The sequence below is a fragment of the Artemia sp. Qi Xiang Cuo genome, chromosome 2 (assembly GCF_049724085.1).
Source record: "Artemia sp. Qi Xiang Cuo chromosome 2, ASM4972408v1, whole genome shotgun sequence".
In the NCBI taxonomy this organism is placed as follows: Eukaryota; Metazoa; Arthropoda; class Branchiopoda; order Anostraca; family Artemiidae; genus Artemia; species Artemia sp. Qi Xiang Cuo.
This window is the reverse complement of record NC_142795.1, coordinates 96,574,900-96,597,243: the sequence shown is the minus strand read 5'-3', so window position 1 is coordinate 96,597,243 and position 22,344 is coordinate 96,574,900. Positions and strand designations below refer to the sequence as shown.

At 31.9% G+C, this 22,344-nt stretch overlaps 1 protein-coding gene across 4 annotated transcripts in view; it reads left to right on the top strand.

The window, feature by feature from the left end:
- Positions 1-22,344, top strand: part of Nhe3 (Na[+]/H[+] hydrogen exchanger 3) — a 216,481-nt gene that overhangs the window by 179,079 nt on the left and 15,058 nt on the right. The window contains exon 16 of one of the 4 annotated variants that reach the window (XM_089104729.1): positions 19,305-19,352. The exons of the other annotated variants lie outside the window; for them this stretch is intronic. Within the exon in view, the coding sequence (XP_088960855.1) occupies positions 19,305-19,319 (15 nt within the window). The 3' untranslated portion in view covers positions 19,320-19,352. The remainder of the gene's footprint in view (positions 1-19,304; positions 19,353-22,344) is intronic. 4 annotated transcript variants of the gene reach the window in all.

Sequence of the window (22,344 nt, the reverse complement as noted above, 5' to 3'; positions counted from 1 at the left end):
TCTAAGAGAAATTCGAGTGTTTTAAGTAAAAGTTGGTTAGTATTAAGGAAAAAGTTGTTACTCAGATGACAAAGTTTGCTAGTGTAAAGGAAAACTTTTTAATTCTTACAGAAAACTTGTTATCATAAATGAAAATTTTTTTACTTCTATGGAAAATTTGGTAGCTTTTAGAGAAAACCTTCTACTTCTAACAGAAAAGTTTTTATCATTGACAAAAATTGTCACTTTTAAGAAAAATTTGATATCTTTGATGGAAAACTTGATGGTATTAGAAGAAATTTGTTACTGCTAAGAAAGAAAACCGTTACTTCTAAGGGAAATTTGAGTATGTTAAGTAAAAGTTTATTAGCATTAAGGAATAGGTTGTTACATTGATGGAGAAAATTTGTTAGTGGTAAGGAAAACTTGCTACTTCTGACAGCAAACTTGTAATCATAACGAAAAAATTGTTACTTCTAAGAAAAATTCGGTATCTTTGACAGAAAACTTGTTACTTTTAACAGATAACTTGTTATCATTGACGAAAAATTATTACTTTTAAGAGAAATTTGTTATCTTTGATGGTAAATTTGGTGCTATTAGAAGAAATTTGTTACTGTTAAGAAAAAAACTGTTATTTCTTAGAAAAAATTTGAGTGTGTTAAGTAAAAGTTTATTAGTATTAAGGAATAGGTTGTTACTTCGATGGAGAAAATTAGTTAGTGATATGGAAAAGTGACTACTTCTGACAGACAACTTGTTATCATAACGAAAAAATTAAGAAAAAGTTACTTCTAAGAAAAAGTTGGTATCATTGACAGAAAACTTGTTACTTCTAACAGATAACTTATTATCAGTGACGAAAAATTGGGATTTCTATCAAAAATTTGTTATCTTTGACGGAAAATGTGGTGCTATTGGAAGAAATTTGTTACTGTTAAGAAAATACTTGTTACTTCTAAGAGAAATTTGAGTGTGTTATGTAAAAGTTTGTTAGTATTAATGGAAAATATTGATACTTCGAAGAGAAAATCTATTAGTGTTAAGGAAAACTTGCTACTTCTGACAGCAGACTTGTTATCATAACGAAAAATTGTTACTTCTAACAAAAATTTTGTATCTTTTACAGAAAACTTGTTACTTGTAACTGTTAACTAGTTATCATCGACGAAAAATTTTTACTTTTTAGAGAAATTTATTATCATTGACTCAAATACTTAAATTTTGTCAGTGTTATCCTATTTATCCGACAAAGGATGTTGATAAGGAAATTATTTACTCCGATACTTAGATTTTGTCAATGTTATCCTATGTATCCGACAAAAAGAATATTCAAATGAAAGCAAAGGGGAAAAGAAAAGCCAACTACTGCACTAAAGTAATAAATCATATCTTCTCTTTGTGCCTGAACTCTTACCTGTGTAAACACAATGTGAGAATAGACAGTGAAATGACTAGCAAAATAAAAAGGACATTGAACTGAAAGGAAATAAAATACTGAAAAGCCGACATATCTTGAATCTTTATTGCTTGACATATGAGTCCTATAAAGGGTTAAATATGCTAATATTTTTTTTCCAAAATTCAAAAAAAAAGTTGGACTTTAACCACTTGTAGCCTATACACAAATAATTCCTGAGAACACCCTACCTTTCCAAGTATAACTGAAAGGAAATAAAATACTGAAAAGCCGACATATCTTGAAGTTTTATTGTTGGATACATGAGTCCTATAAAGGGTTAAATACGCTAATATTTTTTTCCAAGATATAAAAAGAATTATTTAAAAATAATTTTGGTCGTTTACCACTTGTAGCCTATACACAGATAATTCCTGAGAACACCCTACCTTTCCATTTATAACAGAGAGGAAATAAAATACATAAAAGCCGACACATATTGAAGCTTTACGGGTTGACCCATGAGTCGTAAAAGGAGTCAAATATGCTAGTATATTTTTTTTCCAAAGTTCAAAAAAGAATAATTTAAAAATAAAGTTGGTCTGTCACCTCTTGTAGTATATAGACAGATAATTCCTGAGAACACCCTACCTTTCCATGTATAACTGAAAGGAAATAAAATACTGAAAAGTCCACATATCTTAAAGCTTTTTAGTTTGATACATGAGTCCTATAAAGGGTTAAATATACTAATATTTTTTTCTAAGATACAAAACAGAATATTTTAAATATAGAGTTGGTCTTTTACCACTTGTAGCCTATACACAGATAATTCCTGAGAACACCCTACCTTTCCATGTATAACTGAAAGGAAATAAAATACTGAAAAGCCGACATATCTTGAATCTTTATTGTTGGATACATGAGTCCTATAAAGGGCAAATATCCTAATATTTTTTTCCAAGATACATAAAAAAAGTTGGTTTTTAACCAGTTGTAGCCTATACACAGATAATTCCAGAGAACGCCCTACCTTTCCATGTATAACTGAAAGGGGACAAAATAACGAAAAGTCGATAAGTCTTAAAGCTCTATTGTTGGATACATGACTCCTATAAGGGGTTAAATATGCTAATATTTTCTTCCAAAATACAAAAAGAATAATTTAAAGATAAAGTTTGTCTTTTACCACTTGTAACCTAGATTATTCTGCATATTAGATAGATAGATAAATGAGTGTATTTTAAAGCCAATTATACGGCCATAAACACAGTAAAATAACATTAATGAAAGCCATGAATAACATAAACTTTGATCAGCGATCATCATAAAACACTTAAATGAAACAATACATTAACCTAATAATAGTTCTTAACAGAATAATCGTACCAAACACATTTTGCGTGCAGACCCTATATGCTTTCCCCCCCCCCGCCTAATATGCAAATCTATAGCCCAAATCTAACGAATTGAAGTCAGAAAACAATTCTTTCTAGCTATATGGCCATTGAAAGATTACAGAAGAATAGCGAAGTATCTGGAAATTTGGTTAAGTAAAAAAAAAAAAACTATTAAGTAAAGATAATGTTTTTTTCTAGTGTTAATTTTTTTCTTTCAATGACTGTTTTTCCAAGTATTAAGAGTAGAGGTCAACATTCACATTCGACGAATACAAGACCGCACGCCCTTTTCTAGGCCAATCTGAGGTGTTTCTAGGCATAATAAATATGAACGGGAATTACATCAGACCTGTACTTCCAGGAATTTTAGCATGAATTTACGCAATAGGCTATGTTGTAAATCAAGTTACACAATTCTATTTTAATATGATACAGACGGGAATGACGTTGAACCAATAGAGCTGACAGAAAAATCAATTTGTTACTGAGCCAAGGGGAAAGAAAGTCAGTGCACAGTTGCCGAATCAAAGGAACCGTCAGAAATTAATTGACATTTTAGGGGATTATTTGGGCGAAAGAGATTGAGACATTTTAGGGGATTATTCGGGCGAAACAGATTGAGACATTTTATGGTATTATTTGAGCGAAACAGATTGAGGGGGATTGTGGGAGATTAAGAGCGATTGAGAGAGATTAAGAGAGATTGAATATATTTAACTTGTGCATTTTAAAGTATTCTGTAAATTTGGTAGACTTGAGAAGGATGTGAATTTGGGGGTTGAGTTGGGCTGAGATCCTTCCACACAAATAAGATAATTTGGTTTCACAAGTCGAGTGACCTAACTTCATTTCTAGGCTTTGGTCGGTATAATAGGGGATTATTTGGGCGAAACAGATTGATGGCTTCCTTTTCTTTGAATATTCTCGTTTACATATTTAACTCTTTATAGGACTCATGTATCAAACAATAAAGCTTCAAGATATGTCGGCTTTTCAGTATTTTATTTCCTTTCAGTTATACATGGAAAGGCAGGGTGTTCTCAGGAATTATTTTTGTATAGGCTACAAGTGGTGTAATACCAACTTTATTTTTAAATTTTCTTTTTTGTATCTTGGAAAAAAATATTAGCATATTTAACCCTCTATATATACTCATGTATCCAACAATAAAGCTTCAAGATATGTGGACTTTTCAGTATTTTATTTCCTTTCAGTTATACATGGAAAGGTAGGGTGTCCTTAGGAATTATCTGTGTATAGACTACAAGTGCTAAAAGTCAAACTTTATTTTTAAATTATTCTTTTTGTATTTTGGAAAAAAATATTAACATATTTAATCCTTTGTAGAACTCGTGTATCCAACTAAAAAGTTTTAATATATGTGGGCTTTTCTGTTTTTTATTTCTTTTAATTTATAAATGGAAAGATAAGGTGTCCTTAGGACTTATCTTTTTATAGACTACAAGTGCTAAACGACAAACTTTATTTTTAAATAATTCTTTTTTTTTGTATCTTGGGAAAAAATATTTAGATATTTAACCCTTTATAGGACTCATGTATCCAACAATAAAGCGTCAAGATATGTCGGCTTTTCAGTATTTTATTTCCTTTCAGTTATACATGGAAAGGTAGGGTGTTCTCAGGAATTATCTGTGAATAGGCTACAAATGGTTAAAGTCCAACTTTATTTTTAAATTATTCTTTTTTTTGTATCTTGGAAAAAAATAGTAGCATATTTAACCCATTGTAAGACTTATTTACCCAGCAATAATGCGTCAAGATATATGGACTTTGCGGTTTTTTTTTTCCTCTCGATTATGTATTTAAAAGTAGGGTGTTCTCAGGAATTATCTGTGTATAGGCTACAAGTGGTAAAAGACAAACTTTATTTTTAAATTATTCTTTTTGTATTTTGGAAAAAAAACATTAGCATATTTAACCCTTTATAGGACTCATGTATCCAACAATAAAGCTTCAAGATATGTCGGCTTTTCAGTATTTTATTTTCTTTCAGCTATACATAGAAAGGTAGGGTGTTCTCAGGAGTTATCTGTGTAGAGGCTACAAGGTGGTAAAAGACAAAATATATTTTTAAATTATTCTTTTTTGTATCTTCGAAAAAAATATTAGCACATTTAACCCTTTATAGGACTCATGTATCCAACAATAAAGCTTCAAGATATGTCGACTTTTCAGTATTTTATTTCCTTTCAGTTATACATTGAAAGGTAGGGTGTTCTCAGGAATTATCTGTGTATAGGCTACAAGTGGTAAAAGACAAACTTTATATTTAAATTGTTCTTTTTGTATTTTGGAAAAAAAATATTAACACATTTAACCCTTTATACGACTCATGTATCAAACAATAAAGCTTCAAGATATGTCGGCTTTTCAGAATTTTATTTCCTTTCTGTTATAAATTGAAAGGTAGGGTGTTCTCAGGAATTATCTGTGTATAGGCTACAAGTGGTAAACGACCAAAATTATTTTTAAATAATTCTTTTTATATCTTGGAAAAAAAATTATTAGCATATTTAATCCTTTATAGGACTCATGTATCAAACAATAAAGCGTCAAGATATGTCGACTTTTCAGTATTTTATTTCCTCTCAACTATGCATGGAAAGGTAAGGGTTCTCAGGAATTATCTTTGTATAGGCTACAAGTGGTAAAAGTCAAACTCTTTTTTTAAATTATTCTTATTTGGTATTTTGGAAATAAATATTAGCAGACTTAGCCCGTTATAGGACACATATGTCCAGCAATAAAGCTTCAAGATATGTCGGTTTTTCAGTATTTTATTTCCTTTCAGTTCAATGTCCTTTTTATTTTGCTAGCGATTTCACTTTCTATTTTCATATTGTGTTTACACAGGTAACAGTTTAGGCACGAAAACAAGATATGTTTTATTACATTAGTGCAGCAGTTGGCTTTTCTTTTTCTCTTTGCTTTCATTTGAATATTCTTTTTGTCGGATACATAGGATAACATTGACAAAATCTAAATATCGGAGTGAATAAATTCCTTATGAACATCCTTTGTCGGATACATAGGATAACATTGACAAAATCTAACTATCATAGTGAATAAATTCTTTTCAAATTTCTCTTAGAAGTAATAGGTATTTTCTTTGGAGTAAAATTTTTTTTATAAGCACTAATATTTCCGTCAATGATAATAAATTTGTCTCAAAAGTAACAATTTTTGTCGATGATAACTAGTTATCAGTTAGAAGTAACAAGTTTTTTGTCAATAATTTTTCTTAGAAGTAACAATTTTGTTGTTATGATAACAAGTTTTCTGTCAGAAGTAGCAAGTTTTCCATATCACTAATAAATTTTCTCCATCGAAGTAACAACCTATTCCTTAATACTAATAAACTTTTACTTAACACACTCAAATTTTTCTTAGAAGTAACAGTTTTTTTTTCTTTGCAGTAAAAAATTTCTTCTAATAGCACCAAGTTTGCCATCAAAGATAACAAATTTCTCTTAAAAGTGACAAGTTTTCTGTCTGAAGTAGCAAGTTTTTCTTATCACTAACAAATTCTCTCCATCGAATTAACAACCTATTCTTTAATACTAATAAACTTTTACTTAACACACTCAAATTTCTCTTAGAAGTACAGTTTTTTTTCTTAGCAGTAACAAATTTCATGTAATAGCACCAAGTTTTCCATCAAAGATAACAAATTTGTCTTAAAAGAGACAATTTTTTTCGATGATAACAACATTTCTGTTGGAAGTAGAAGGTTTTCTCTCAAAGATACCAAATTTTCCATAGAAGTAACAATTTTTTTCATTTATGATAACAAGTTTTCTGTCAGAAGCAGCAAGTTATCCTATACACTAGAAAATTTTCTTATCGAAATAACAACTTTTTCCTTAATACTAACAAACTTTTACTTAAACAACTCCAATTTCTCATAGAAGTAATAGGTATTCTCTTAACAGTAATAAGTTTTCCTAATAGCATCAACCTTTCCGTCAATGATAATAAATTTTTCTTAAAAGTAACAATTTTTCGTCAATGATAACAAGTTATCTGTTAGAAGTAACAAATTTTCTGTCAATGATGCCAAATTTTTCTTAGAAGTCACAATTTTTTTGGTTATGAATTCAAAATTTGAGATTGAGATTAGCTTTGGCCGTGTAATAAATAACATTGAAAACATTTACTTTACAGGGTTTTTCCACCAAAGATTTCAGAAATTTACGGAACAGAAGCATTGAACCGATTTTTGCTATTATTCATTAGTTGAGATGGAGATTAGCTTTGCCCGTCTAAGAAATAACACTAAAAATTGCTTTACAGTGTTTTTCCACCAAATGTAGCTTTTAGTTACATCTCTGATTTTTTAATAAACAATCTACTCGTTTGACTTGCCAGCGTACCCTAAAAATAATGGTAATATAACAAAGTAATGCATAAAATATTTTTATTGAAATAACCGTATGTAGAATATTAACATAAAAATATGTTACATACATTATTTATACATTATTAATATCGTTGAACAACTTTGAACATTTTGAATCTGTTCCATAAAATAATTCCTCATGTTCTCTTAATACTATAGTTACTCTCTTCTCTTAGTTCGTAACCTGTAGAATAATCATTATTCCATTTTGAGTCATACACAATTTTTACTGAGGTTTCATCTACAGGTTCAATATGCGTTTCATCTCTGGTATTATTAGATTCATTGACTGTATGACCGATAGTAGCAATAATGTTCACATGTGCTTTGTTTTCCTTTGATTCATTTTTATATTCATTAGTAATATTGTCTACCAGCGCCCTTTTTATTTTACCTGTGATTTCACCGTCTATTCGCACATTATTTTTACACAGGTAAAAATAATATGATATATGACATGATATGGTTTATAATGTTGCTAGAAGAGTACGCCTGTCTTCTTCTTTTTACCTTCCGTTGAATACTAATACCGGAAAGATGACGATGTGATCTATCAATAGGTAATGTATTACCAGAACCATAAGCATGAAGTTGCCACTCATCGTCAACTATTATTTTTATGTTGGTATTCTCTTTGAGCAGTATCATCTCCGGATATCTCACTCTTGCATATCTACTAATACTATTGTAGAATGCTTTGGGTAGTCCAAGTAGTGGAGTACCCTAAGTAGTGGAGTAGTGGGTACTTTGGCTACTTCCGATAGTGTTACCACTTGTACTTGTTTCATAGTTCAAATATAAGTCTTTATCAGAATTCAACGCAACGATGACTTTATCATGTGTACACACTTTCTTCGAATAATTCATCTTCACTTAAAAAATAAAATGTATATGTTTATACTTCCTATGTGTGAAAATTACTTATTTAATACATGCAATAAACTAGAGAGTGTCGATAACCTGCCATACAGTACCACTGGGACATGCTTGTAGTGTCAATGAGCAGCCATAGACTAACATTGATACATCCGCTTTAATAAAAAAAATAGCAAGCAATACCTTTCAAACGACATTATTCTATCATTTCCCACACACATTTTTAAATTCATGCACATACATCATTTGTACTCTATGCTTTAGTGGCTTTCTTTTTGCGAGATAAGCAGGGTCCTGAAATTCATGGCTATATATGGAACGTCAAATACAATATACTTAAGTACGATAAAAAAGATGGTTTCCGACATTAAGTTTTATAAATCGACACAGTTTTTATGATGAAATCATATGACCATGTAATGAAAATGGCAATGAAATAAAACATGTACAAGAGAAAATTCAGGAAATATACAGTTTTTTAAGTGTGCAAGCTGTTTATGTTGAGGGAAACGTGCCAACTGATAAATTCTTACTAGGAAAATGTGATAAAGACATACCATTATTCAACTTAGAAGACTTCAAATGTGAGAAATACCTGTATTCAGTACATGATCCGGAAGATGAAGTTAGATATTTAGCTCCATGGGTACCTTAAAAGATACCTGACATGGAAAAATACATCAGATATCCAATGATCTAAACTCCTGCTCTTTCTATCAAATGGGTTAAGTTTCTTTTTTTAAATATGTAAATATGTATATTTTTCCAAATTTTTGATGTTTGTTGAATGTATTTTTTAAGCACTAAACATTTTTTAGAGTCCTCTACATCTTCTTATATAACTTATATATTATGTTTAGCTCTAGGATACCGTTTGAAAAATGAAGAAACGTTTTTTTCTTCTGAAAATTCAAAAATATTTCTCAAACACAAGGGGTAGAGTGAGAGGTGACACTCTTTTACTACCTCAACTGCTCCCATCTTTAAAACATACAGTTATAGATGACAATTTACACCTATAGTTATAGATGGCAGCCCACTCGCCCAGGCACACGGATATAGTGAGAGAAACATGCAAAAAAGTTAGGTTTATTTAAGCTCACATAGCACAGCGGCCCGCAGCGGCTGAGCCTCCCAACACAATGGCGACATGCCCGCTGCAGTGATCCGCTGCGCAGCCGGTGGGGTCCCCCACCGCAGTGTCACCGTACCTGCCGCAGCGGTCCGCCGCGCAGCGGCGCGGGTCGGCGCTATGTGAGCTTAAACGTAACTTTTGGCATTTCTCTCTGACTATATTCGTGTGCCTGAGCAAGTTTGCTGCCATCTATAACTATAGGTGTAAAGTGTCATTTATAACTGTAGGTGTAAAGATGGCAGCAGTTGAGGCAGTGAAAAGGTGTCACCTCTCACTATGCCTCTTGTGTTTGAGAAGTTTATTTCAGTTTTCAGGAAAAAAAATGTTCCTTCATGTTTCAAACGTTATCCTAGAGCTAAAAATGATGTATAAGTTGTAGATGAAAATGGAAAGTAAGCTAAAACATGTTTATTGCTTAAAAAATCTATTCAACAAACAAAAAAAATTGGAAAAATATACATATTTACATATTTAAGAAAAGAAGCTTAACCAATTTGATAGAAGGAGCGGAAGTTTTAATCTTTGGAAATCTGATGCATTTTTCCATATCAGGTATATTTTAAGGTACCCATTGAGCGAAATATCTAACTTCATCTTGCAGATCATGTACTGAATGCAGGTATTTTTCACATTTGAATTCTTCTAAGTTGAATAATGGTATGTCTTTATCACATTTTCCTTGTAAGAGTTTATCAGTCGGCACGTTTCCCTTAACATAAACAGCTTACACACTGAAAAAACTGCATATTTCATGAATTTCCTCTTGTACATGTTTTATTTCATAACCATTTTCATTACGTGGTCTTATGGTTTTACCTTAAAAGCCGTTTCGATTTATAAAATTTAATTTTGGACACCATTTTCCTTATCGCACTTAAACATATTGTATTTGATGTTCCATTATAGCTATAAGCTTCACGGCGTTGTTCATCTAGCCACAAGAAAGCCGCTCCGAAAATAACAACAGTTGAGGAATATTTCAGTCCAATATATTCTGTGTCAATCACATCAAACATTATTATAGTTGAATAATGACTTAAATTAAATAAGTATGTAACGTTTCTGCCAATCTAGCAAATATTACTGATTTAATGCATGCAATAAACTAGGCAGTGTCGATAAATAGTCATAGAGTACCATTGGGACGGCCGCGTAGTGTCTTATTGCAAGCATAGAGTACAAATGATGTATATGCATAAGTTTAAAAATATGTGTGGGAAATGATAGAATAATGTCGTTTGAAAAGTATTGCTTAGTATTTTTTTTTATTAATGCGGATTTATCAATGTTACTCTATGGCTGCTCATTGACGCTACACACATGTCCCAGTGGTACTCTATGGCAGGTTATCGACACTATCTAGTTTATTGTATGCATTAGATCAGTAATTTTCACACATTTGAAGAATAAACACATGCATTTTATTTTTTTACGTGAAGATGAATTATTCGAAGAAAGTGTGTACACATGATAAAGTCATCGTTGCTTTGAATGCTGAAAAAGACTTATATTTGAACTATGACACAAGTACAAGTGGTAACACTATTGGAAATGTATGCGTGCGTTGTCATGACAGCGAGAGTTTAGATTTATTTGGAGTACCAATAGCATTCTGCAATGGTGATATTGGGTATGCGAGAGTGAGATATCGGGAGATGATACTGCTCAAAGAGAATGCCAACATGATAATAACAGTTGACGACGAGGGGCAACTTCTTACTTATGAATTTGGTAATACATTACCTATTGATAAATCATATCGCCATTTTTCTGGTACTAGTATTCAACGGAAGGTAAAAAGGAGAAAACAGGCGTACTCTTATAGCAACATTATAAACCATATCATGTCTACGTGCCAGTATTCCTAATTGTGTAAAAATAATGTGGGAATAGACAGTGAAATCGCAGGTAAAATAAAAAGGGCATTGGTAGACAATATTACTAATGAATATAAAAATGAATCAAAGGAAAACAAAGAGCATGTGAACATTATTGCTACTATCGGTCATACAGTCAATGAATCTAATAATACCAGAGATGAAACGCATATTGAACCTGTAGATGACACCTCAATAAAAATTGTGTATGACTCAAAATGGAATAAAGATTATTCTACTGATTACGAAGTAAGAGAAGAGAGTAGCTACAGTATCAAGAGAGAGCATGATGAATTATATTATGGAACAGATTCAAAATGTCCAAAGTTGTTCAATGATATTAATAATGTATAAATAATGTATATAACATATTTTATGCATTACTTTGTTATATTACCATTATTTTTAGGGTACGCTAGCAAGTCAAACGTTAAGAATGTTTATTAAAATCAGAGATTTAACTAAAAGCCCCATTTGGTGGAAAAATACTGTAAAGCAATTTTTTAGTGTTATTTCTTAGACGGGCAGAGGTAATCTCAATCTCAACTAATGAATAGTAGCAAAAATCGTTTCAATGGTTCTGTTTCGTAAATTTCTTAAATCTTTGGTTGAAAAACACTGTAAAGTAAATGTTTTCAATGTTATTTATTACACTGCCAAAGCTAATTTCAATCTCAACTTTTGAATTCATAACCAAAAAAATTTTTACTTCTAAGAAAAATTTGGTATCATTGACAAAAACTTGTTACTTCTAACTGATAACTTGTCATCATTGACGAAAAATTGTTACTTTTAAGAGAAATTTATCTTCATTGACGGAAAGGTTGGTGCTATTAGAAAAAAAATTTTACTATTAAGAAAAAACCTATTACTTCTAAGAGAAATTTGAGTGTGTTAAGTAAAAGTTTGTTAGTATTAAGGAAAAAGTTGTTACTGCAATGGGAAAATCTGTTAGTGCTAAGGAAAGCTTGCTAATTCTGACAGAAAACTTGTTATCATAAACTAAAATTTTTTTACTTCTATGGAAAATTTGGTAGCTTTTACAGAAAACCTTCTACTTCTAACAGAAAAGTTTTTATCATTGACAAAAATTGTCACTTTTAAGAAAAATTTGATATCTTTGATGGAAAACTTGGTGCTATTAGAAGAAATTTGTTACTGCTAAGAAAAAAAACTGTTACTTCTAAGAGAAATTTGAGTGTATTAAGTAAAAGCTTATTAGTATTAAGGAATAGGTTGTTACTTCGCTGGAGAAAATTTTTTAGTGATAAGGAAAACTTGCTACTTCTAACAGAAAACTTGTTATCATAACGAAAAAAATTGTTACTTCTAAGAAAAATTTTTAGTGTGTTAAGTAAAAGTTTATTAGTATTAAGGAGTAGGTTGTTGCTTCGATGAAGAAAATTTTTTGTGATATGGAAAACGTGCTACTTCAGACAGAAAACTTGTTATCATAACGAAAAAATTGTTAACTCTAAAAAAAATTTGGTAACTTTGACAGAAAACTTGTTACTTCTAACAGATAACTTGTTATCAGTGACGGAAAACTTGGTGCTATTGGAAGAAATTTGTTACTGTTAAGAAAATACTTGTTACTTCTAAGAGAAATTTGAGTGTGTTATGTAAAAGTTTGTTAGTATTAATGGAAAATATTGATACTTCGAAGAGAAAATTTGTTAGTGTTAAGGAAATCTTGCTACTTCTGGCAGAAAACTTGTTATCATAACGAAAAATTGTTACTTCTAAGAAAAATTTGGTATCTTTGACAGAAAACTTGTTACTTCAAACTGTTAACTAGTTATCATTGACGAAAAATTGTTACTTGTAAGAGAAATTTTTATCATTGACGAAAAGGTCGGTGCTTTTAGAAAAAAATTGTTACTGCTAAGAAAATACCTATTACTTCTAAGAGAAATTTGAAAAGAATTTATTCACTCTGATACTTAGATTTTGTCAATGTTATCCTATGTATCCGACAAAGGATGTTGATAAGGAATTTATTCACTCTGATACTTAGATTTTGTCAATGTTATCCTATGTATCCGACAAAAAGAATATTCAAATGAAAGCAAAGGGGAAAAGAAAAGCCAACTGCTGCACTAATGTAATAAATCATATTTTGTCTACGTGCCAGAACTCTTACCTGTGTAAACACAATGTGAGAATAGACAGTGAAATTACTAGCAAAATAAAAAGGACATTGAACTGAAAGGAAAAAAAATACTGAAAAGCCGACATATCTTGAAGCTTTATTGCTGGAAATGTAAGTCATATAATGGGTTAAATATACTAATATTTTTTTCCAAACTAAAAAAAAATAATTTAAAAATAAAGTTGGTCTTTAACCACTTGTAGCCTATACACAGATAATTCCTAAGAACACCCTACCTTTCCATGTATAACAGAGAGGAAATAAAATTCTGAAAAGTCGATATGTCTTGAAGCTTTATTGTTAGATACATGAGTCCCATAAGGAGTTAAATATGTTAATATATTTTTTTTCCAAAATTCAAAAAAGAATAATTTAAAAATAAAGTTTGTCTTTTACCACTTGTAGTCTATAGACAGATACTTTCTAAGAAACCCATACCTTTCAAAGCATAATAAAGAAGGAAAAAAATTGCGCAATTCTGATTCGTCTTGAAACCTTATTGCTGGACACAAGAGTCCTATAAAGGGTTAAATAAGCTAATATATTTTTTTTCCAAAATATAAAAAGAATAATTTAAAAATAAATTTTGTCTTTTACTAATTGTAGCATAAACAGAGATCATTCCTGAGAACACACTACCTTTCCATGTATAACTGAAAGGAAATAAAATACTGAAAAGCCGACATATCTTAAAGCTCTTTTGTTTGACACATGAGTGCTATAAAGAGTTAAATATGTAAACAAGAATATTCAAAGAAAAGGAAGCCATTAATCTGTTTCGTCCAAATAATCCCCCATTATACCGACCACAGCCTAGAAGTGAAGCTAGGTCAATCGACTTGTGAAACCAAATTATCCTATTTGTGTGGAAGGATCTCAACCCCCGAATTCACATCCTTCTCAAGTCTACCACATTTGTAGAATACTTTTAAAATTCACACGTTAAATATATTCAATCTCTCTTAATATCTCTCAATCGCTCTTAATCTCTCTCAATCGCTCTTAATCGCTCACAATCCCCCTCAATCTGTTTTGCTCAAATAAGTCCCTAAAATGTCTCAATCTGTTTCTCCCAAATAATCCCATAAAATGTCTCAATCTGTTTCGCCCAAACAATCCCCAAAAATGTCAATTAATTTCTGACAGTTCCTTTGTTTTGGCAACTGTGCACTGACTTCCTCACCCCTTGGCTCAGTAACAAATTGATTTTTCTGTTACACAATCGAAGCTCTATAGGTTCGACGTCATTCCCGTCTGTATCATATTAAAATTAAATTGTGTAACTTGATTTCCAACATAGCCTATTGCGTAAATTCATGCTAAAATTCCTGGAAGTACGGGTCTGATGTCATTCCCGTTCGTATTTATTATGCCTAGAAACCTCTTTGATTGGCCTAGAAAAGGGCTTGTGGTTTTGTATTCGTCGAATTTCAATGTCGACCTTTACTATTAAGCACTATTATTAGGTTAATGTAGTGTTTCATTTTAGTGTTTTTTTATCAAAGTTTATGTTATTTGTTCCTTTCATTCATGTTATTTTACTGTGTTCATGGCCGTATATTTGGCTTTAAAATACACTTGTCTATCTATCTATCTAATATGCAGAATAATTGTACCAAACACATTTTGCATGCAGACCCGCTATTCTTTACCCCTCCCCCCCTAATATGCAAATTTATAGCCCAAATTTATTTCCAAAGTAACGAAGAAACTAACGAAAAAACCGATGTGTCCTCGAATTTTACACAGCGTAAATTTGATTGAGTGGGGTATAATACACAAGTACCGAAATTCCTTCCCCCAACAGAAATAAAAAAAAAAAAACTCAAATAAAGTTCTCAAATTTGGAAAGCCTTATTTTCCACGGGGGGGTATTTTCCAGAGTTGTTGTCCACGGAGGGGGGGGGGGTTTAAACGCCAGCCACCAGTCAAGTTATATTAGGGTAGATTAAATTCGGTTCTAAATATCAGAAATAGGATAAAAACCTAAGCTAACCTAACCCAGGCTAACCTCACCTAATCTAATATAACCTAACCTGTCATCATCAAACCTTGCATTAAATTGAAAAAGTTGACTGACAACACTGACTAAATCTAAGGAACAAAAAAGGAATTTCGGACATTCACCGGTGAATGTCGACATTCACCAATTTGCGGATTTTTCCGGTAACATATATTCAGCTCTAAGCTTCTCATATGCGCTACGTAACATTACATAGAAAACAATAAAATGGGATATAATGCGACGCATTAGAAAAATTATCCCGGATTTGAAGAAGATGGGAAGGACACTGAGATGCGACGATATCATCAACAAGACTAGATGTAACGCGTCGAGTATGTTCCTTCCAAAATAAATGAAAAAAGAATTTCATTGGGTGAGACAAGGCCCCTTATAGAATCACAATGATTATTCAAGCCTGGTTTTAATAAATTTAAATTCAATGAAAACTCTTAAAACAAGCTTCATAAAAAGAAATAAATGGCTCTTATAATAGTAGCCTTCATTGGCCCAAGCCGGTGGCATTTTGAGGGAGATCAAGCCTCTTTCAAGCTTTTGAGTCTTTTAATTGAAATCTTCCAGGGTCTTTTGCTTAGAAGGCAGCATTGGGAATTCCCATTAATCTGTGGCATAATTTTATCTATTGCTCTGCACAGTGGCAAATATCTTGGTAATCTCAATTCTTTGTCAATTTTCATTCTGGCTACGCTAGCTCCAAAGAATTCTAAACCTTTGATTAGAATCTAAATTCTAATAAAAGAAGAATTTGTTCAATTTACCTATTTTGAATTTTTCTTGCTCCGTTGGCAACTGACTCTGTGCCCTCTGGTTGTGGTTGTTTTCCGCTCAAAGTTTTTATTTGTTAATACGTCCATGTTAAAGTGTTAAAGCTTAGTTCTTAATTGAGAGGCTAGGGGGAATTAAGAATGAAAACAATTAAGAATACTTGCCAGGAAGATTACTGAAGCCTTCCCTTAATTATAAAATTTCTTTTCTTCCCTTAATTATAATAGGAGTAAAGCTCAAAGAGATTCTGAGTCATAGGTCTAACCAAGAGTGAGAAGACACCATGAGCATCTACGAGAAAAATAAGCATAGCCTTTACCTAATATCTTAAAAAGAGATTACTTTATCATTGAGATATCAGCCCAGTAGCTTATCTTAGCTTACTCTATAATAGGAACCGAGCAACTTTGGATCAATCCCGAACATGAATAAAACTCGAACATTGTGCAGAACATCTGTTAGTTCTGTATAATGGTAAATATTTTGATTGCCATGTTTCTGGTTATTTGGTTCAGAGACTGCAGAACTAATCTGAGTACCCACTGAATCTCTAAGGAAAATGCATAGTTTTAGCTTTGAGAGCTTTCTCACATACAGCCAAAACCAATCTTTGTTTGCGAAAGGACTTTTATGTAAGAAACTGGGAAAGAAGCTCTGACCTCCATTCAGCTTTCGCTGGAGACTATATCTGGCCTCTAGTTTATCTTTCTGCAATAGTGCTGGTAAGAGAGGGAGGTTAGATGGGAAATACGAACAAATGGCTTTTGAAACACCAGATATAGTGAAAATATATCTGAAACTGGAGGTACCTAACCTGGGTTGTTGGCAATCACATCACAGGGACTGACACTGAAAAGGGCATAAACTGGGAAATAAAAAAAAGTTCTTCGAGATCTGAGCTCCTTAAAAAAGCTTCGTAATTATTGAATTACGAAAAGTGTCAGCGCTTCTTACTTTTTCAGAATTAACACCCTTGATGTGTTATCAGCGTCGCATACATAGCATGTTCAAGAATTTTATATTCCCTTATGTAGCAACAGATGAAATCTGATAGTAAAAGATAATATTACAAATAAAATAGAAGCCAACGAAAGGAATATGACCAAACAACTAATGTCCTGGCTTATTTGTTTCCCCGAGGATCCACCAACTTACCACTAAATAAAAATTAACTCTATGACGGAACTATGTGATAAAAAGTTCGTTATAGAATAGTAATACAATGGAATTATGAAAACACTGTCCAGCAATGGGGATTTCTATGGGACTCCATGATGCGGAAGAGGTAGATTTAGCATGCGATGTATTACAGAAGCCAAGACTTAAGAAAGCGCGAAATCATCTTCGGGAGAGCACGACGGATAGAATATAAAATAATCTCAATTCTGGCAACAGTAGCCCTGATCAATTTACATCTTTGATTAAAATTTAACAACTTAAAAATAATTTCAGTTTGTCTGTTCTGAATTTTTCTGCTTCTGTTGGACACTAATTCTGTGCCCTCTGGTTGTAGCTGTTTTCCTCTCTGAGTTTTTATTCCTAATAAGCCTATGTTAAAGCGTTAAAATCTGTTACTGGGGATTTAGTTCCTTATTTCAATGTTTGTTAGAACCCCTCAAGTCTGTACACTTTGTGATTTTATTATGCGTTCTCTTTTCCTTATGCTTGTAATTCTATTTCATTGCAGAATGAGATATGAATTTTTTATTTTAGTATTAGTGGATTGACTCCTCAACATATCAAGGTTTGCCTAACCCCCTCCCCACTCCCACCCTTAAAAAAATGAGACCCACTTTTGTATTTGGATGTAATTATAGAGAGTAAGAGTTATGCTTCTATTTGAGCTGCAATTCATGAGTTATATTTGGCCATTATTCAGCTATTTATTTTTGGCTTCGAGGGCTTAAGTAAAAACACTAAAATATGAGAATTGTGATGAAGATTTAAGAAAACGTACGATAAACCGTAAAACCACACGATTTTTAGGATGGGTACGGGCTCAAAGGCTCTTTGTCTTCAGTAAACTTCAGCGTGATAAACTTCAGATGTACAGTAAACTTATAGAGACGACGGGAACACTATAAGCAAATCGCTGGTTAATAGTAAAATGGTTGTAACTGACATCCGTAGTCAAAATTGAGACACGGGTGCTATCTAAATTTTTTTTACGAGCATTGTAGTGGTATAGTTCGGGTTGTCGTACGATGCCTCTCAGCTGAACAAGTCAAGAATACAACTTTATGGCTAAATTATGGAGGCTAAACTTAAAGCAAGGAAGGATTCTTCCATGGAAGTGGCTGAGTTTCTTGTTGTCCCAATGCCATTGGATCGCAAGACTATTATTCCTATTGAAAAGGTCAAAGATGCGCAGTCAGTCCACAGGTTTATGTCTCCTCTAAATGTGACATATTACAAGTGTATTTTGCTTGCATCGGTCAAAAAATGATGGCCCACCCAGCACAGACAACATGCCCTAAACAAGAACCTGCTACTTCCTCCCCCCCCCCACACACACCAAAAAAGCCGAGAAGGGGTAAATGCAATCAGTGAAGACCAATCAGTTACATTGCTATGCTGTTTTAACCATGTAATCAAGATTACTGAAGTTGATTTATAATCATTTTGAATAAAACTTCAGTTTATATGATCAGAGTAGTGCAAAAAGGTAGAAACTCTGTTTTTGAGCCCTAAGATAAGCCTTGACTATTTCCGAAAAAACTTTTGGGCAAATTGTTGTAACAGTTGAAAAAGAACCGAAGTGCTGTCCTGCACTTTTGTCGTAACTACCTTAGCAGCAAAAAGAACGGGCAAAAATGCCGTATCCCTTTATTGTTTGACCTTTTGACCTAGTAAATTTCGCCAAACAGAACCAAAATTATACCAACAGGTCTCCCAGACTAGCGGTTTTAAACTGGCGTATAGTTCGTTTTTCTATCTATCATACCGTCAGATCCAAGAAAACCTATTTTTTCAATTGCGTTTTTCTCGAAATTGAACAAATGCAGATACAATCTTTTTGCTATCAACCAGCAACATATGCCCATCCCTTTGTATGTGCCTGAGCTATATACCCTTTACCCTACCTGTTGTTTTTCCCCTTCATTTTATGCTATCCCTGTTATATTTAAGTAAGTTTTTTTTATACTATGAGTTATTTTTACTATATTTCGACTTCGGGATTCAATAGTTTTTTTGCCATTTGACCACTATCTATTTTTGATTTCTCTTGTAAAGATTCTAATCTACATATGTAATAATTGATTTTCTCTTCATTTTAGTTACTTGATTATTAGTTCTATGCATGCTTTATGCCTCATCAGCTGAAGGTAATATTATTTTTATTTTTTTTAATATACTTATTTACTCTCCATTCGTGTTGCTATTGTATTTTCTGTGTATGAACCTAATCTCTTTATAGTTTATAAAAAATATCCCATTTTTAATTAAATGTTTATTTTCCAACAAAATATTGTCTTAACTACCGCTAGTAGGAAGCTATCTATAATTATGGGGACGAACACATGTGCTGCCATCTACAATTTAGTCTAACGCCGACAGGTTATAATTTATTCAAGGATTATTGATCGAGTCTAATGGGGTCAAGGTCGATTTATCTGTTGTTGTTTCTAGGTGTAATGACTCCGGGGGCGAAGTTTGTACATGCGCTCAAACGGGAAGAGATGTATTGATCTAGGAACAGAGGGGGAAGGGGATTTCTGAGAAATTGATTTGCATAATCGAGGGGAATTATTAATCCACGAAAGGGGAATTAAGAAACAAATATGGCTTCTTTGATCTTTAGGTCTGAGAGATAAATGGTCTTTAGTGACAGAGATAAATTGATATTCTATTTTTTAAATATGGCTTCTCTGATCTTTAGTGACAGAGATAAATTCGGGAATTTTATCGAAACCATAATAGTGTAACCAAGAACACCTATGAGATGAAGAGATTAACGCGGGAAATGATTTCATGGGAATTTCAAATGTGACAGCGCAGGGATGCTGAAACAAAGGAACACGCAGAAATTACTTTTAAGGGATTATTTGTGCGAAACTGTTTGAGACATTTTAGGGGACTATTTGGGCGCAACAGTTTGAGATATTTTAGAAGAAGACTTAGGCGAAATAGTTTGAGACATTTTAGAAGATGATTTAGAAGATGTTTTGGGGGGAAACTATGTGGTCTTTATAATACACAAGTTCTATTTGAACAGTTTTATAATGTTCTCTAAACAGATCCCAAAGGCCCCCCGGGCCCCAAAGGGCCCCCCTGGTGCCCCCAAAGGGATCCCTGGCGCCCCGAAGGGCCCCCCCGGGTTTTTGAATTTTTTTTTGAATTTTTTTTAACATAGTATTTTTTTCAACTTTTTTTTTACATCTCGTCGAGGTTTACCTTAGTTAGAGTTATAGTTTAGTTTAGTTTTCATTCAGAGTTTTAGTTTAGAGTCTTAGCTTAGAGTTTAGTTAGAGTTATAGTTTAGTTTAATTTTAGTTAAGAATTTTAGTTGAGAGGTCTTGTTTAGTTTGAGTTGTAGTTTAGTTTAGTTTTAGTTAAGAGTTTTAGTTAGAGTTTTTTTTTAGTTTTAATTAGAGTTTTATTTTAGAGTTTTAGTTTACTTTAGTTTTATTTTATAGTTTTAGTTTGATATTATCATGAAATTTTAGTTAGATATATAGTTTAGTTTTGTTGTAGTTCAGAGTCTAGAGTTTCAAGTTAGACTCTCAGCCCTTAGAGTTATAGTTATATTTTATTTTAGTTAAGTGTTTTTGGATTTGTAGTTTAGTTTTAGCTAAACGTTTAGTTTAGAGTTTTAGTCTAGAGTCTTAGCTTAGAGTTTTTCATTGTACTTTTAGTTTAGTTTAGTTTTAGATAGGAGTTTTAGTTTAGAGTTTCAGTTTGGTATTAGCTTACAGTCTTAGTTAGAGTTATAGTAGCTTTAGTTTAGAGTTTAGAGTTTTAGTTTAGAGTCTTAGCTTAGAGTTTAGTTAGAGTTATAGTTTAGGTTAGTTTTAGTGAAGAGTTTTTGTTTAGAGTTTTAGCCTAGAGTCTTAGCTTAGAGTTTTAGTTAGAGTTGAAGTTTAGTTTGGTTATAGTTAAAAGTTTTAACTTATAGTTTTAGCTTAGAGTCCTAGCTTAGAGTTTTAGTTAGAGCTGAATTTTAGTTTAGTTATAGATAAGAGTTTAGAGTTTTAGCTTAGAATCTTAGCTTAGAGTTTTGGTTAGAGTTGTAGTTTAGTTTAGTTTTAATTATGTGTTTTAGTCTAGAGTTTTAGCCTAGAGTCTTAGCTTAGAGTTTTAGTTAGAGTTGAAGTTTAGTTTATTTAGAGTTAAGAGTTTAGAGTTTTAGATTAGAGTTTTAGTTAGAGTTCTAGTTTAGTTTAGTTTTAGTTAAGAGTTTTAGCTTAGAGTTTTAGCCTAGAATATTAGCTTAGAGATTTAGGTAGAGTTGAAGTTTAGTTTTTTTTTATTTAAGAGCTTTGAGCTTCAGAGTTTCATATTAGAGTCATAGCTTTGAGTTGTAGTTAGAGTTTAAGTTTAGTTTAGCCTTACGTAAGAGTTTTAGCTTAGACAAGTAGTCTAGATTCCTAGCTTAGAGTTTCAGTTAGAGTTGAATTTTAGTTTATTTATAGTTAAGAGTTTTAGTTTAGATATTGGATTTTTAGTTTTGAGTCTTAGCTTAGAGTTATAGTTAGAGTTATAGTTTAGTTTTAATTCAGAGTTTTAGTTTAGAGTCTTAGCTTAGAGTTTTTCTTAGAGTTATAGTTTACTTTTGTTTTAGTTAAGAATTTTAGTTTAGAGGTGTTGTTTAGTTTTACATAAGCGTTTTAGTTTAGAGTTTTAGTTAGAGTCTAGAGTTTTAATTTAGAGTGTTAGCTTAGAGTTTTAGGTAGAGTTATATTTTACTTTGGACTTGTAGTTTAGTTTTAACTAAACGTTTTAGATTAGAGTTTTAGACTAGAGTCATAGCTTAGAGTTTTTTCATTGCACTTCTAGTTTAGTTTAGTTTTAGATAGGAGTTTTAGTTTAGAGTTTCAGTTTGATATTAGCTTACAGTTTTGGTTAGAGTTATAGTTAGAGTTTAGAGTTTTAGTTTAGTGTCTCAGCTTAGAGTTTTAGTTAGAGTTATAGTTTAGTTTACTTTTAGTTAAGAGTTTTTGTTTAGAGTTTAGAGTCTTAGCTTAGAGTTTTAGTTTAGAGTCTTAGCTTAGAGTTTTTTTGTTAGAGTTATAGTTTAGTTTAGTTTAGATATTGGAGTTTTAGTTTTGAGTATTAGCTTAGAGTTTTAGTTAGAGTTATAGTTTAGTTATGTTTTAA